This window comes from Leuresthes tenuis, unplaced genomic scaffold (genome assembly GCF_036924035.1).
Source record: "Leuresthes tenuis unplaced genomic scaffold, fLeuTen1.0.hap1 SCAF_13, whole genome shotgun sequence".
Lineage (NCBI taxonomy): Eukaryota > Metazoa > Chordata > Actinopteri > Atheriniformes > Atherinopsidae > Leuresthes > Leuresthes tenuis.
The window spans coordinates 17,965,394-17,982,383 of NW_027325367.1; the positions used below are offsets into that span (position 1 = coordinate 17,965,394).

Genomic DNA, 16,990 nt, shown 5'->3' on the forward strand with positions numbered 1-16,990 from the left:
CTCGAGGATTTTAATTTGCTTATTGTTAAGTGAGATCTGATCTACTTAAACTATTTCTAAGGCGCTGCTAAACGTGACGTGGCTCTGCCGGAACAGATACTGATTTGACTGTGTGCTGCAGAGAAGCTGGAGTGTAGCTCGAACCGAGATAGAAGGAAAAATACAAATCTAGGAGATAAGGTAAGAACTATCTTTAGTTTTAAATAATTGAAATGTGATACTGTTTCTATTTTAACTGTTTAAACTTCACACGCAGCTACATTACTATTGTTTGCTTCGGTACTTGTTGGTTTTGCTAGCTGTAGCCACCTAGCCTAGCTAGTTCACAGATTGACGGGCTATTGGCAGCGATTTTAATTCTAGATATGTTAGTCTAATATAACCTCCAATATTTGAAACGACTACTCCCGACGATTTCCTGATTCATACATAGAAATTGTCTGACAAAGTTTAAGATACTTGGAATGTATTGACGTCATGTGGTCTTGATGGTGGCTCTTAGGTGTAAAACGCGTAAAATAATTAAACATAGCGACATTTGACTGAATTGAAAAAAAGAAAGCAGGTTGTAGACATACGTAGCATAGCTAACCAGGCTCGCTTGTAGTTATTTTACCAGGTCTGTGTGTAAAGAGGGCTAATTTTGTACACGACTCAAAGATAACGCGTCAAAATGGGCCAAATCCTGCTTGGCTGCCTGAATTCCCGTCATCCACTGACCTAACTTGCTCTGTTGTATCCTCCGTCTCCAGGATGGTGACTGACGTGCAACTGGCCATCTTCGCCAACATGCTTGGCGTGTCATTGTTCCTCCTGGTTGTCTTATACCACTACGTTGCTGTCAATAACCCCAAGAAGCAGGAGTAGAGTACCCCATAATCACCAGAGAGGTGAGCGCATTCATACTGTTTGATTTGCTGTATTTTTTTTGTGTACCAATGAAACCTCCTGGAGGGGAGAAAAAAAATGGTATCATTACAGCTGCTTGCAAATGTATTCACCCCCTCCAGAAGTCACATAATTGATTAAATAAGTGCCACCTGTGGGAAAACTGAGTGTCCCAGTATCTCGGTATAAATACACGCCTGTTCTGCAAAAGCACCTCATCAACAGGCACCATAAAGAGCTAGTAATGAGTACCATTAGCTGTGGCTGTAGCTCTGGAGTTGGAAGGTCGGTGGATTGATTCCTGGCTTCCCCAGACCACGTTTCAAAGTGTCTTTGGGTAATACACTGAACCAGATGTTGCCTGTGATGTGTCCATTGATGTGCGATCAGACTGAAAGCTCCATAACACCATAGAAATTAAGCACTTTGAGTGGTCAGCTAAACTTAAAGAAAAAAAAAAAAGGCTATATAAATACAGCTCATCTACCATATTTTTCATGACGGGGGACAGGGAAACTGCTCACACCTGTTTTGGCATGGTGGATGGTGTAAAATGCAGAGAAATCCTTAGAGGAAACCTGTTTCAGGAGGATCAGAAGGATTTGGAACCGGGACAGAAGTTCACCTTCCAGCAGGACAATGACCTTTAGCGTATCGCTAAAACAACACTCGAGTGGTTCGAAGGGTTGACAAAGTCAAAGGTCGTACCTGATTCTGGCATGACGTAAATATTGCTGTACGCCAGTGGAACCCATCCAACTTGAAGGAGCTGGAGTAGTTCTGTTGGCCAAGCTCTTGGAGCCTTGGAGCCGTAATAGCTGCAAAAGATGACTACAAAGGGAGGGAGGGTGAATTGTTTTGCTAGCTGCTGGAACTCTGTGCTACCCTGCTGCATGAAGTCTTCTGTTTTGTATTCTAAGAACCATCCTGAAGTGTTTTGTGACTCATGGTCTTGACAGCACCCAGTTCTCCTCTTATAAACGTCTCAACACCCTTGTGGTATTTTCCTCCCTACAGGTGAAATGGGAATCGGAGCCACCACCTTAGAAACACCATTCCTTTCATCCAGTCCCTCTTCTGGAAGATGAATTTTTGTTTGCACAGGTTTTTTGTTTTCTAATAAAAATGTTTGATTTCCATGTTGACTGTTGTTTTTTTTGGGCTCCTATTGAAACTGGAACTTAAGATCCAACATAGCGTCAGCCACAATGTCTAAAAAGAAAAAAACCCAAGGTGACTGTATTTTCCTTATTAGTCTGACTCTGCTTTGATGGGCCTGCAGCAGCAGCAGGGGCCCTTCTCATGCTGGAAAAGCTTTCCAGCTGTGCCACATTTTCTCACATTCAAGTGACCCTCATAACTTGATTAGAAAGCAGAAGAAGTTTGGCCATTATTTTACTGTCCTGACTAGCAGTTAGTTCTCTGCTCTTCAGTCTGGATTTATCTAAAAAAAGCATTCTTTACACATAGTTGATCTCTAGTGTAAGAGCTTTAATTGAATTCTTTTAAGCAATGCTAATTTAGAGCTATTGTAATAAAATGTTAGTTGTTTCAAAGTTGTACTCTTAAGATTCTATACTTTGTCAAATTTTCTGGGCCAAAAGGGGGAAAAAAAAGCTGAAAAAGTCCACAAGAATGACTTAAAACCTTTTTTATAAACACTACATGAAAAGTTCCAAATGATTGCACACTCAAATCTCTTATTACTACCTCCTAAAAAAGGTGGTTTGAAAAAAGTCGTCAGCCCTCAGCTGAAATGATACTGAAGTGGGTGACTCGAAGTGCATTTCACATCACTTTGCCGGAGGCCACAGCAGGGCATCGGAACATAAATGTAGCTTGTGGTGCTGGCAGCTGAAACGTTAAAGGGATATTTCAAGTTTACAGATATGAGGTGAGCTGAAAAATCTGAGTGGGGAACCCAAAGGCACTTTAACCCTCAGCTGCTCCAGTGAAAACAATAAAGAAACACCTGCTCTGTTATTGTTCTGGGGAGTTTTCAGTGCTGCACAGGGTGGCTGAAAAGAACGCGATTGCTGTGAAAACTCAGGAAATTTACGATAAATCAGTTGTATTGCACATCAAAGACTTCTCCTGACAGTACGGTTACCTCAGAACAGTACAGGAATGTAGGCTCACAGTTACCAAAACGCTAAAACACAAGCTCCTCGTCCTCTGCGGTTCCCAGGCTTCTCCACACAGGGTCAGTGTGTCACATGTTCACAGCCTCGGGTGGCAGCACCAGCGCCGTCTCCCCGACCTTCACAGACAACATCGATCCTCAGTCAAGGTTTGTTTCAGGCGTCGGCTTTCACCTGCTGCGGCGCGCCATCCGTCTCTGGCGTGGTCTCTATGATAGCATTTGCTTTGCAGTCTGTGCCCTTCGCCAGTAACGCTTTAGAAGGCAGCTGCACGGCACCTTCCTTCTCTGGTACACCTGCAAGGGGACATAAAGCACTGATGTTAGCTGTGGATAACGCGGATTTCTTCCAATGCTGAGCTGCTGGTGGGAGAATCTAAATGAAAGGCGTGGGCAGCTACATTTCAGAGGAACAAACAGTACATGCAGTGTGTTCTCGACATGTAACGGCCGGTTGAATAACTTTGGATGAACCAAGTGTCAGAGGCCTGTTTGCTCACAGTTAGCACTAAACTAAGAGCAGGTTTGTGGCCAATGATCACGACACTCGTTTAAACAGATATAGTCAGAAATAAACAAAAGGTGTGAGGAACCTGAGCATTTCTGCTGGTGAGGAAGATACAGAAGACACGAAAGACGAGGCCTCCCCTGCTGTGTTAAATGTTGAAGTTCAAGACTGTAGAATTAGAAAGAGACTGAACAACATGGCTGGTTTCTCTACAGTAACATCATATACAACCCGGGTGTGGGTTGCTTTGGATGGGCCCACTCCTCTAGCTTTAAATAAATAAATAACGACATAGTTTAACATGTCACGCCTCGGTAATCTGAGGTCATTTGGACCAAATTTTAAGACCTCATTAGGTGTAAAAGTGCAGAATTGAAAAGCAGATGCACTGCAGATGTGCGCTTCTGTTACGGAAAACACAAACTTCGCTTTCAGGCAATGTGAAATAAAGGAACATGTCCCGTTCGGACTGGGGTGCTCGTCTCTCCACACTGAGCCGAGAAAAGAAGCCGAGAGCGAGCGGACATGCCTGACAGCGACAGGTGTCTGTGGAGGCCGGGTCTTAGCAGCTTCCACATGTTCATGGTGGCCAACACCTCCTTATCTCCAGGTGAGGTGGGGGACGGCGTTTTGGCGTTGTGTGTGGGAGGCGTGTCGGTTGACCCCGCCCTCCGGATGGGGATACGGCTCACGTGTGGCTGCAGCTCACACCTTGGAGGGCAAAGGGGGAAAGAAAGATTAACAACAAGTGGAACAGCCTTTTCTTCGGCTTATAAATGTTCCAAAAGACCGGACTTACTTGGTAAATTTGATGGTTGACAGGATATGTTCAGGCCTGGAGTCTTTAGAACTCTGCGACAGAGAGACACGTTAAAATGTCACCGAAAGCTGGCCAAACAAGAAGTGAGGAGCGTTTGCTCTGAGCGGGCCACCTGAGTAAGCTAACCTCTCTACAGGCCTCGGCGGGGTGTGCGATCGGAAGAGTTCGGCTACCTCGGCCTGCGCGCCCGGAGCGCACGGGGAAAGGCATTCTGCCCCGGCCGGCTGAAGCGCATCCGCCAGCCTTAAAATCTGGGCAGCTGATGCCTGTCAATGACACGGAGGGGCATAAATACAGGAGAACCGCTTCCACTTCCAAATAAACACATTCACCCTGAGGTGAGCAGTTTGCCATTCGATCCTCGTGCCGCTTTGATCTGTGTGGAGTGGAGCTGAAAAGTGAAGAGCTGTCACAGTAAAAAGAGAGCAGAGGAGCCACACACAGCACTTGCTTCACAAAGGGGTAGTTTTTATTCCAGAAGTCAAACAGAAAGGCAGTAAAAGACAGCAGCACATTCAAGAAGGGTGATATTTATAGATCTTTACAAGGACAAACACACATCTAGTCTGGTGTAAGGAGGTTAGCACCACATTGAAGGAAATGGCACAATTTCTCACAAAGGAGTATAAAGCATCTATGCATAGTGTTTCCACCTTAAGCTGCTTCTGTCATTTTGAATGAGGGGCGGGTACACGTCAAGGTGGAATCAAATGGCTCACGGCACGGCACAGTTCACAGTGAGAGTGCAGGACAAAAACTCCACAACGCTCGTCCCCTGTTGCAACCGAGAGCGCAGAACACTTGTTTCCCACTCCGCTGAATGCCGTGGGGAAAGGGCTGCACGAAGGTAAGCCCAATACTGGTCTTATAGGGGCATTAAGTAAGACTTTGTTTGGTAATCTGCCCTCCAACGAGCTAAAATTATGTACAGGAATTAAGAAAATGACTGAAGTTCTAAGTCACCCCTTTATATTTCTATACCAGTATTTTTTGGGAAGTTGGGGGGGGGGGGTAGCTGCAACAGTGTTTTGGCCTGAATAGTAAAAGAAAGCAAAAAAAAAAAAAGCCAGAAATTCCAATTTGTTCCCTCGTTTTTCCCCCTCTTCCTTTTCAATGTAACCTTCCAGGGCGAGTTTCTGAATCGACGACGGGCGCCGCAAGTTAGATACCCAAAAAGATCTGAAATGTGAGCAGAGCCTCCAAAGACCTACGGCTTACAACAAAGCAAGGCACAGAACTACAACGCGTCACGGCTACGACGAGGCAAGGGCAGATGTTCTGAAAGCGAGTCTGAGCCGATCGACGGGCTGCTGCGGCTCGTTTCCCAGGCGACGGGTCACAGGCAGTCCACCGCCTGCGTCTCCGGCGCAGCTAAAACAACTGGGCCGACCAAAGCAGACCATCGTCGGGCGTTTGCACGGCGACACACAAAGCTGGGTTACAGTCCAATCACGACGCTTCCACATATCTATCGACGAGGCTTACATACGGACCAAAAGCGTGTGGTGTAAAACATTTTCATTTCAACCGACTGCGGCTCACACAGGGAAACATTTATCTGCTTGAATAAATAACAATCCACATTTTCTTCATCTGTTTGACCAAAGGAGAATCAACAGAGGAAAAAAAAACAAACAAACTTCACTTTATTTACAGCTAAATCGACACTGGAATCCTATTAGAACATTCTCAACCTGTTCTAATGTGTTTTTTATGATATTGCTTGTTGGCAAAGCGGGCCCTTAACATCTCAAAGCAACGCTACGATTCCACCGCACACGAGGATTTAAGACAGTGATGGTCCACATGAGGATTCTGGCAGTAGGCTACTCAGTGAAAATCAGTAACGTCCCGACCGAGGTTGGTCTGACGCTGGAATGACACATTTCAGAGCTGTCCCAAAATCAGTCGCTGACTTGCATATGCAATTGAAACAGACCTTCAAAATGTTTTTTTTTCTTTTTGTCACTAGTGATTAAATGTCATCTACAGAATGCTCAGGCCGAGCGTGACTGACTCCAACCGAGCAGTGTGATCAGTCCACGACTTGCATCGAATTTAAATAACAGGATAAAAAAAAGAAACGCAAGAGCAGAAGGTGCTTTTAAATATTTCACATAAACCAAAGCCACCCTGTGTTCGGTCTAATTCTGTAGCCCCCCCCTCTCTTTGCTTTAAAAGAAAACCAAAGCAATAAATAGTTAAAAAATAAAAAAAAGGTGCAATTTTCCTTTGTTCTGTCGCTGATTATCAACTACTGTTATAACAACTCAACAGTGAGTGTGTGAGAAGAGGAAAAAAAGAACACTGACAGCTCTGACTTTGTTGCAAAGATCAGCACAATTACACGGTAATTTGCCGTAGCTTATTACTTGTATACAGAATGAAAAAGAAGCCTTTTCCAGATGTAGTCCGCATCATCATTTCTACACTTATGTGCACTGTTAACATCTGCTGCAGGTTCTGCAAGTTAAACGGGACGAGAACAAGTTGAAGAAGCGAATGAGTGTCCCTCTAAAGCACTTTCACACACTACCAAGTTCTCTTCAAGTACAAAGTGCACACCAGGGGACTGCTGGGTCACCGCTACTCGATTGAAGGTCGATAACAAAACCAAAAACACTTAAACGTTTGAAGAGCTAGCACCAATTCTGTTTCACAGACACGCAAACACACACACACACAGGGTGGCAGGCGCTGGTTATTGTAGAGACGCCGTCTCTTTATACAACTTACCACACCTGTTTCCAGAGTTCTACTCGCTCAGTTCGTTCACACATACAAACACAAGACCACGGTCTCACGGGATAAGTTAGGTTCAGTCCGGGGTGGGCCCAGTTGGAGAGTTGGTGGCAGGTGGGAGGCTCTGAAGGAGCAGGGGACTCAGTTTGGAGAGCAGCCCAGGGCGGGGTAGAGCTTGAAGGGAGGGTAGCAAGGTGGAGAGGCTGGGGGGCTGGAGGGAGTACAGACCTGTCATACTGACGGAGGCCGGGAGGGGACAGGAACCTGCTGCACACACTGAGGAAGACGAGGAGGAGGAGGAGGAAGGGGGTGACAGTGGGGGGCGGGAGGGAGCGTGGCTGTTGCTGGGAGACCGGAGGATGGAGCGGTGGTGGGGAAGGCGTCTCTTCTCCTGAGGCTTAGTGTCTACAGAGAGGGAGACACACACACACACACACACCGGCTCAGAAACATGCAGGGACACACACACACACCCCCCACACACACACAAACTGTGAGGATGGAAAGTTGTCAGACCTTTTCAAGTCTTCCACGGGTTTTTGTTTGTTTGTTTGTTTCAGACTCATCCTAAAATAGATCCAGTTCAACTCTCTACAACCACCAAGTAAAAAAAAACTGCTAATGAAGGGTTTCACTTTGATCTATTAAAAACATAACAATGAAACCTCCATTTACATAAATATTCACACTCACAGCTCAGTTTGATGTTACTTCACAGAGTCGATAAACAGTCATTTTCTGCTGAATCAGCACTGCTACTTTAGTACTAGAATTTAATGGAACTGGTATCACTTCTGGTAATTAATCTTCCACCACCGTGGACACAGCTTCTTTGAAAACGTCCTCCGATTATCAGCAGCAGCAGTAGTTGTAGTATTTGTTTTTTACATGATATAATGACAGGTTCCAATTATTCTCCATGTTGTTCAGAAATAAAAACCCAGAAATTGGAAGCCGTGCTAACAATACTGTGACGCAGTGATACTTTTCTTAATCATACCGTCACGATGCTGCCACAGATCTGAGGGGGAAGGAAAAAAAAAAAGATTTCTGCAGCATTAACAGTCCCCAGAGGCACAGCAGCCCACATCCTTCTGAAACGGGAGAAGCTTGCAGACTAATCAGGGACAAATGATCTTGGTTAGACTCAGTAAAGGATGAGGAGATGAGGGAACCTTATGGAAAGGAAACCTATTAAAGCAGCACTCAGTCGATGAGTCCTTTGCGGCAAAGTAGTAAGACAAAAGCCTTTTCTCGTTAAAACTTTAATGATACTCGGACCATGAAAAACGAAATATTTTGCTCTGAAAAACTGGGGTTCGACTATCCGGCCACAAGTTGGTGGGATGTGTCGAAGAAACCAGGCGATTCACAGCATCCCTACAGTCAAACACGGTGCCGGCAGCATCGTTCATGAAGCTCATTCTGTGCTTTAGCCACGTACAAAGAGGAGAGCAAAATATACATCTTAGGTATCTGATAAAAGAACAAATCCCTCCAGAAACGTGCGTCTGCCTTTTTCGCTGTGGAGAATTATTTGTAGGCCGCTAGGGAAAAAAATCTTTTAATCTATTTTAGGATGAGTTTTAAACACGAGAGGGTTTGCGTCGCACTTTTTCCACCGACACAGTATGTGCTAAAATTTCCCCTCGATCACACGGACGAGAACAGAGACAAACAACGAATTGTTGCGATATAAGATTAGAAACAGAAGGACGATTTTGTCAGTAATTCTGAAACATGCTAAATGATCATGGTGAGGTTTTTAAAGCAAGACAAACATCCACAGATGGAAGGAGAGAGGGACTGTGCTGATGTCACAGGTCATAAACATCCAGGACACGAGTCCCAGTAAACCTGGAACTCATCAACAAGCCACAAGCAAAGGATGAGCAGCAGGAGAGGCAGGCGGTATGAAAAAGACAGGATCACCCAAGGAGAGGTGAAAGAGAACCCCCCCCTAGCAACAATGCTGAGAGATCAACTTACCCCTGACTGGCCCGAGTGTCTTGTTGCCTCCACGTCCGCCGATGTGTGTGCCGTTGTGCTGCGTGTGAGTTCGGGGCGGAGGGCAGCCGAAGGTAAAACTGGGAGAGCTGTGCATTTTCGGGGAGGGCGTCTGGCTGCTGCTGCTGTGGCTGTTGCAGCGGATGCGGCTGAGGGTGTTCTCCGACGCTGATCCAGACAGACAGCTGCTGGACATCAAGACAAAACACAGACACCCATGACCCAGCCCGTTATCTGTGAGGGCCAAATTTAGGGCACACTCCCAAGAGACTGCGCGCCAACTCACTTGTTAAAGCTTTTCGGCGGCGACGCCTTGCTGCCATTGTTGTGTAGTCTCGAGGGAGCGTGCGAGTTCAGGCCTTTGGTATTGCGGACGTGCTTGAGGATCCAGGCTCGGAGATTTGTTAGGCAGGTGTGCTCGGACAGCACGAGGCGCGGCCAAGGGTTGCACTCTGCCATGTCCAGGGCGGAGACGGCCACGGCGCGTCCCACCTGAAACACAACCAATCAGAGACTTCTGAAAGAACCGCCTGAACTCCACGCGTGATCTCTCACCACTTTGTTACAAAAAAACTGTGAGCAATAAAATCATAAAGAACAAATAAATAAACATGTGTTTCTTCCCACCTGCTCAAATATTTCTGGAGTGTATTTTGGAGGGAATGATGGAGGTGGAGGCGGAGTTGCCCGACCACTGTCATGGCAGGCTGGTGGGATGGTGTTCATGGTCTTTCCTGTGTTGTAATTGCACTCCAAAGTGTAGCTGGTGTGAAACATGACAAAAATATACATATATCAATATTTGTTAATGTCCCAATTCTTGTCGTCTCAACAAAATAAAAGCGGTAATCCTCATTCCACTAAATTCAGCGCATCTCTCAATTGAAAATAAAAAAAACAGCACCAACAGGGAGCTCTCAATTTAGCAGAGCCGTGTCTGTTTAATTGTAGGAGTTCAGAATCCAGATCCAGGTTAAAACTGGTTTAATTGCGCAGTCCTAGCGTATATTTGAAGGTACCTGTGAAGTAGCCCTATTGCCTTGTGAATGGCAACCCGGCCGCTGCCTTCTTTAGACTGGCCATCCCTCTTGTCCCGCGCATACATGTTTTTCTCTGAGAAGTTGCAGCCAAGGAAATCGAAGTGGGCTGAATTGACAGCAATCAGCCTTGGATACAACATGTTCTCCACCTGCAAAGAGGAGAAATGAAGCAGCACAGATGTGTTTGACAGAAGGTCGCTGGCTGTGGTTGCTGAATGAAGATAAATATTTCAAGGACTTAACTACTTCAAATCTTATACAAAAAAAAAAACAAAAAACAGTAACTTCATGTTATTTTGGCCAAATTTCAAAGTAAATCATCATTTTTACCTGCTGGCTCTCATCAGGTAGGCTGTTTCCATACATGAAGCAACCGCGTTTAGAGGCATGGCCGTGTAAGTCCACGTAATATGCCACACCCCCCTCTCGGGGTGGCACTGGTTCAGGTTCCTCCACCTGTGGTGCTGCTACATCGACAGTGACAGGAACTATGGTCTCTGGGGAACTTGAAGAGCTGTGCTGGTCTCCTTTCCCCATCTCTGCGGTGGTCCATGTGTTCTTCTCCATCAACATGGGAACCGCCGGCTGCACAGGATTTGGGTCTTTCTCTGCATTTCGTTGGTTCAAGCTGACTTCGAGGGCAGTGAGGGGCGGGGACTGATGCTGATTTTCGGGTTTGATGTTGAGCGGAGCGGGCTGTGTGTGTGTAGCGCGATTACCATGCGTTGTGGAGTGTGTGCTGTGTAAGCGATTATGTCTGTGGTGATAGAGCAACAGGGCTTTGGCTGCATAGATAGAAGGGTGCAGCTCAGGGCTGGGGTTCAAGTACTGTCTGTTCAAGTTCACGCCTCTGGAGTCAGTTCTGGGAAAACAAAGAAATAACATTTACAGCCTTAAAAACAGCCTTTTATTACTGATGACAGAGCCAATGGGAACTCTACAGCACATTTCCTCCCTGTAATGGACTCAATATGTTGGATTTAACATACTTTACTTTGTTACATATGACTGTACAGAGCATATGCCCCCCCGCCGCCTCTCACCCAACAGCAGCTGTGATAGGCTCCAGCTCCCCTGTGACCATAAACAGGATGAACCGGGTATGGAAAATGGATGGAATGATGGACGGATACAGAACTCCAGCTAAATATGGTACAGATGACAGTGAGGCTGGTAATTACCAGAGAAGTTGGCCCTTCCTGGCATAGTGTCACTGATACTGTTAATACATCATTGGCTGCTACACAGTGACGCTGTCTTAACTTACATCTGCTGTAACGGTCAACAATTGTCACCTGACGCGGCTCTTCTAACCCCCACATGACCAGCAGTGTGTTGACGAATGTGAACTCAAGGAACCGGGCAGCAGCCAGCTTTCTGCAGTGACCTGATTTCAGAAATGTCTCCTTAACAAAACAATATCCCGAACTGGCTTGACTTCTCGAGGTAATTCCTCATCTAGTGGTTGTTTATGCGTGTGCAGGATTGGTTTCTTAAATGCCAGCAAAGGCAAAGACCCCATTAGGAAATGTCGTTGGACGCGGCATTTCATCGTTTGTTTCGGTATAGGTATAGGTATCTATGGGAAACTTGGATTGAGCTCTTCTTCTGTTATAAATGGAAGTTTCCCAGACTTGAACTGAAACCATATGTGGCATTCATTTAATTAGATATACTCAGTCCATCTGTAATATGTGCCAAGTTATGATGTAAAATGTTCCTGAGACAGCATCCAATAAGTGGCATTTCAACTAAAGGTGGGGATTTCAACCTTTTTGGGTAACGACCACCCCAGAATAATAAGAAAGCTACTCCTGACCTCCACCTACCAGAGGCACGCAATAACACTTATAAAAACACTCTTAAATGAACGGAAAGTTTTCAAAGAGCGTGTATTACTTTGAATTTCTGGGTGAAAGGTCAAGAACATCATTGTGAAATGAATACTGTGACAGCGAGTTACAATGAGTGTGTCAGCAGCAAACAACTGTACACCTGATGGAAGTGAACGGGGTGTAGCTGCTTTTACGATGCAAGACCCTTTCTAAAATCCCTAATAATTGTCACGGTTTATTTTCCGTTCCATGTCTCGTCATTTCCTGTTTTATTTTGAAAAAGCACTAACCTTGTCCTCTCGCTTCAGGTAACTTGCCTTTCCTCCCGTGTCAAGCGTCTGATTGTCTTCCCTGATTCCAAGTGTTTTCACCTGTTCCCCTTGGTCCCTCGTGTGTTCAAATAGTCTTGTGCCAGTATGTTGTCTCATTGTGAGCGTCATTACCAGCCACTTACCTCGTCTTGCCTTGTTTCCATGAGCCTGCAGTGAGCGACTCTCCTGTAGTGCATCTTACTTTGTAATTTATTCTACGTCCATAGCCTTAGTTTATTTATTGAACGGTAAGTTTCAGTTTTTCCTCCGTTTTTTAGGAGTGATTTGTCGTCGTTACCATTCTCCGTTAAAGGAGAGCTTTTAGTTAAAGTTAAAGTTTCATAGAGCCTCGTTTCTGTAAAGAGTGTGTCTTTGTTTTATTCCGCCTCATTTTGAGAGCGTGACTTAGTTAAAGTGTTCATAGCTTTTCTGTTTTCCTCCCGTTTTGGAGAGATTTTATGTTTGTTAATTTTCATAGCCGCGCTCCTCCTCCACCATAGATACGGAGGAGAGCGCTTAGGCTTTTTATAGACGGTTTCTTTTGCGCTGCCAGGAGAGCGCCCTGCAGTGCCGATCTGTCTTGTGTTTGGTTTATAATAAAACCATCTTGAAACCACGACCCTGCATCTGCGTCCTGAATCCCTCTGGTAAACCTGACAATAATTGCTAGATTAAATGAAGCGGGCCCTGCATGTTTGATTTAATGTATACATGAACACATACAGCGCTGAAATGGGATATTGCTTGCGTCACTCTTTATTATCTGCATACAGACTTTCTGGTGATGTCAAGATGAGTCAGTACAATCTTTATCCTGACATTATAACCAAAGTGCTAAAAGGAACTGCAAAGGGGTGTTCATACCTGGTGATGCCAAAGAACTCTAATGAGTTAACATTTTATAGCAAGCAACATAACTAGTTAGCGTTTAAAGGCGGTAATTATATACTTTTAAAAGTAAAGTTACAACTATTGGCTGCTTTGACTGTTAACTGCTCTAATAACACAGAGCTGTAACTGTAACGCAGACCGGCCCCATGCTTGAAATAAAACTAACGAGCTTTATGACAGCAACAGCACATGAACGCCTCACTTTAAACTGTGCCTTCACAGACAACAGTCAAATGATGCTCACATGGCACCGAAATGATTCCATTCTTACCTGTAGTGTCCGCGGGCAACCCCGTCTGGGTTGAGCATGGGAATGAGCTTGAACACAAACGTGTTGCGCAGCACGTGAGCGCGCGGGTCATCTCTCCTTAGGATGAAGTTGAGGAAACCGTTAAACACAAAGGAGGAGGGAGTTTCCCCAGGATGCACACGACTGCTGAGAAAAAACACCTGCACACACGCACACACAAATAGCAAGCTTTACTCTTTAGCAGGGCTTAGACTCGCCTTATATGCACTTTCAAAGACTACAGGGGACAGTGTTTGGATTTCTGTTTAAAAGAGTGATACCCTCTTTCCAGAGAAGCGGTGTGGTCTTGGAGTGTTGGCGTCAGGAAACAGCTTGGGCAGACGAGCCTCTCGCTCATCCTGCATCCCACTGCAGTTGGTCACAGTGAGGAGGTCCACCCTGTTACCATCGAGAGAGTGGCACAGCAGCTCCCTGTGGTAATACACAGTGCCTGGTGGACTGGCAGTAAGTGCACAAAGATTAGTGGCTAAAATGGTGGAAAATTGACAAATGAGAGAGGCAGGGAAAATAGCAAACTAAGATACTATTCAGCCGACATTTACAGTGACGTGAAAAAGAAAGTAAACCCTCTGTCAATTGTAAGGTTGAGCAGCCAGATGCCGATAGTCAAATCTACGTCCTTTAACAATCATCAGCAAGTGTGAGCACCTCAGTGAAGATAGAAGTTTTGGCAGTTTGCTGTACTGAAGCGACCGACTGGTGAGTGTTAACACAATGTGAAAAACAAAAGGCCTCAACAGCGATCTTAAAGGAGCTATTTTTTCTGTTAATCAGTCTGGGAAGAGTTATAACCTAAATTCCAAACAAAGCAGAGTCCGTCATGCTTCAGCGAACAGGATTATTCACAAGTGGAAAACATTCAAGACACTTGCAAATCTTCCCAATAAGGGACACTGTTGCAAGTTAGCCCCCAGGTCAGACCGAGCAATGCTCAGAGAAACGGCGAAAAACCCAAGAGCTACATCTTAAGACTCTACAGGCCTCAGTTAGTGTGTTAAATGTTAAAGTTAATTAGAAGAAGACCAAACAAGTATGAGCACAAACACCTCGTACCAACTGTCAAGCATGGTGGTGGAGGGGTAATCATCTGGGCTTGGTTTGCAACCACAGGGCCTGAACACCTTGCAGTCACGGAGTCCACCATGAACTCCTCTGCATGCCAAAGTATTCTGGAATCAGATGTGAGGCCATCTGTCTGACAATTGTTTGACTGAAACCGTGTCACACAACAGGACAACGATCCCAAACACAGCAGCAAATCTATAACAGAATGGCTACAAAAAAAAGTTAAGGTGTTGGAATGTTCCGTTCCAAATCCAGACCTCAATCAGTTTTAAATGCTGTGGTGGGATCGACTGTGGAATCAAAATATGATGTGATATACAAAACCGAACAATTGAAAAAGGGTCTATTTTCTTCCTCACATGACTGTATACGGCGTGTGAGGCGATTCTGTGTCATTTGTGTGTTTTACCTGCTGGGACTGAGCTGAGAAGCATTGGGGTAGCTCTCAGTCAACTGCTGCAGCATCTCCTGGCACTCGGTGTAAGAGAACGGGTAACAGAAGGAGAAGTAGGTGGTAGCCCCTCGAACCTCCAACAGCCGGTGAGTGAATGACAGGATGAACTGGTTATCCACAATCTAGAAAGCACCAGAAGAAAGAAGGAAGAGACATCTTATTCCAGAGATAATAACAGCATAGCTGACGATACCTCGCCTCATCTGCTCAGGGAGTGTGTATTCACCTCAGATGTGGGTCTGTCCCGAATTCTCTCCCACCGGTTTTTGCCAGGTAAAGTGCGCACGAGGGGAGCCATGCCCTGGCTGTAGAGCTTCCTCTGATTGTTCATGTTCATCACATTAATCTTCAGTAACTTGCCAGGTGCGGCCCCCCGCACACTGAAGTAAAACCATGATCTGAAAAGCAAAAACGTATCATATACAGAGAGCAGACAAACAATCAGAAATACACAAAAAAACCCAACTTCAGCTACCTGTTGCCATTCTCGTACTCTGTGCCGGCGCAGTCTGGCTGCGTCCACACATTGAACTCGTAGTCAGGGGCGAGATGAGACCCTGAGGAGGAACTCCCACTGGAGGTTGTGTCAGAGGGAGGGCTTGAGCTGCCCTTCTCTACCTTCGCCACTCGTGCCAGGTTCCCTGAGTCAAACTTGGAGCTAAAAACAATGTTGCCAAAGCGAGCCTCCATGGCTCTGAACTCTTTCACTTTTCTCCCTTCAGGTCGTTTGATAAGTGCCAGTCAGATGTCTGACACGGATGTCCTGCAACCAGAAAAACAGTATAATTGTTTTATATATATATATATAGAGAGAGAGAGAAACAGAAACAGCAAAGGATGTTAGATTTCCATCACGATGTCCGTCCAAAGCGCAGCCTTTCCTCTATTACTAAATATATACCGCAAAGAGATAACTCACTTCTGACTTCTGACTCTCAAGATTGGTATACCATTCATCTCGGCAAATTTGAGTAGCAAACACTTTGAGGTTGAACCATCACTCGAAACCAATTACAATCGTACTACTTCCACTCAGTCTGTGAAAGTACCGACAGAGATACGAGTCAATACATAACAGCGACGACCCGCGGCCGTTGAGGAAACTACAAGTCCAGCTACGACCAGCGACATTTATTGTAATAATTGCAACACAATGTTAGCTTAAGTCGCAGCACCATAGTTGCTTACTTTTAAATCATGACAGTGCGACTGCAGCTCCGCCCAGCACAGTCAATAAACAGCCGTGTTTTGCATCGACAACACACCAGCAGCAGCTGACCGAGAAATCGGGCTCAGCGTAAAAGCGAAGCGAAGTACAGGCTTTTGGTACACAAAATGCCTGCGTTCCCCGCTGCCTGAGCTGAATTAGCGAATGCAACACAATGCTTAACAACATTCTTATCTTGGTGGTCAATGTCAAACCGTTAATGTTACACTTAGCTAGCATACGTTTTAAAGCTATTGAGGCTAACTTAGCAACCGACCTAGCAACCGTTGTTCGAAATTAACAGTGTTTCGAGGGGAGTACATCTGTCTGTCCTTACTTTATCGCTACAGTCAATCTGCGTGTGTTCCTGTACGTGAATATACGAATTGTCAGTCTTACAAGGCTATATTCGATAGATGTCCATTTTTTGTTGTTAACGTCCTTCCCAACCCTCAATTCATCGCTCCGTGTGCTGCGTTCAGGTTTCTCTGGAGAAATGAAGCTGCCTGGAATTTTCTTTGTCGCCGTCCGTTGAGCAGCAGGATGTTTGTAGGTCGTTAGGTGTGAACAGTAACCGCCCCCCTCCTTTTTTACCATTATTATTATTGTAACATTTTAACAGACATACTGTGCATTATTTATAACAACTTATCTGGCAAAGCTTTTAAACACCGTTCATCAACAAACTACACAAGCTTTAGAGCTAATGACTCAATAAGAAGCATTGTATAACACGTTAAAAAGAAAAAGAAGATGAAAAAATACCCCAATT

The 16,990-nt window shown here is 45.2% G+C and overlaps 2 protein-coding genes across 5 annotated transcripts; one reads left to right on the forward strand and one right to left on the reverse strand.

Annotated features, from left to right (window-relative positions):
* The first annotated feature begins 71 nt into the window (after window positions 1-71).
* Window positions 72-2,027, forward strand: ost4 (oligosaccharyltransferase complex subunit 4 (non-catalytic)). The gene is made up of 3 exons (XM_072362392.1): window positions 72-180; window positions 753-890; window positions 1,906-2,027. The coding sequence occupies exon 2, from the start codon at window positions 754-756 to the stop codon at window positions 865-867; it is 114 nt and encodes a 37-aa protein (XP_072218493.1). The 5' UTR covers window positions 72-180; window position 753; the 3' UTR covers window positions 868-890; window positions 1,906-2,027.
* Window positions 2,028-3,016: 989 nt separating this feature from the next.
* On the reverse strand, window positions 3,017-16,720 carry agbl5 (AGBL carboxypeptidase 5). 4 transcript variants are annotated; one of them, XM_072362389.1, is made up of 16 exons: window positions 16,618-16,720; window positions 15,487-15,774; window positions 15,238-15,409; window positions 14,967-15,133; window positions 13,753-13,930; window positions 13,454-13,632; window positions 10,476-11,007; window positions 10,125-10,294; window positions 9,733-9,868; window positions 9,392-9,597; window positions 9,088-9,290; window positions 7,327-7,503; window positions 4,483-4,622; window positions 4,336-4,388; window positions 4,066-4,247; window positions 3,017-3,325 (listed from the first exon to the last, which is right to left on the reverse strand). In XM_072362389.1, exons 2-16 carry the CDS (start codon window positions 15,699-15,701, stop codon window positions 3,186-3,188), a joined length of 2,850 nt encoding a protein of 949 aa, XP_072218490.1. In that variant the 5' UTR covers window positions 15,702-15,774; window positions 16,618-16,720; the 3' UTR covers window positions 3,017-3,185. The 4 variants fall into 4 exon arrangements, with proteins under 4 accessions (XP_072218490.1, XP_072218488.1, XP_072218489.1 ...); XM_072362387.1 differs by having other exon boundaries at window positions 9,088-9,293; XM_072362388.1 differs by having other exon boundaries at window positions 9,088-9,293; window positions 16,556-16,720.
* Window positions 16,721-16,990: the final 270 nt, after the last annotated feature.

What these genes read in the sequence shown, in the direction of transcription:
- ost4 (XM_072362392.1), top strand. Translation starts at nt 754, where the DNA reads ATGGTGACTGACGTGCAACTGGCCATCTTCGCCAACATGCTTGGCGTG.
- agbl5 (XM_072362387.1), bottom strand. Translation starts at nt 15,701, where the DNA reads ATGGAGGCTCGCTTTGGCAACATTGTTTTTAGCTCCAAGTTTGACTCA. An exon ending in GGGACAGACCCACATCTGAG is followed by an intron (nt 15,134 to 15,237) that starts GTGAATACACAC and finishes GGTGCTTTCTAG; the next exon opens with ATTGTGGATAACCAGTTCAT. An exon ending in GCAATAGGGCTACTTCACAG is followed by an intron (nt 9,869 to 10,124) that starts GTACCTTCAAAT and finishes GTTTCACACCAG; the next exon opens with CTACACTTTGGAGTGCAATT.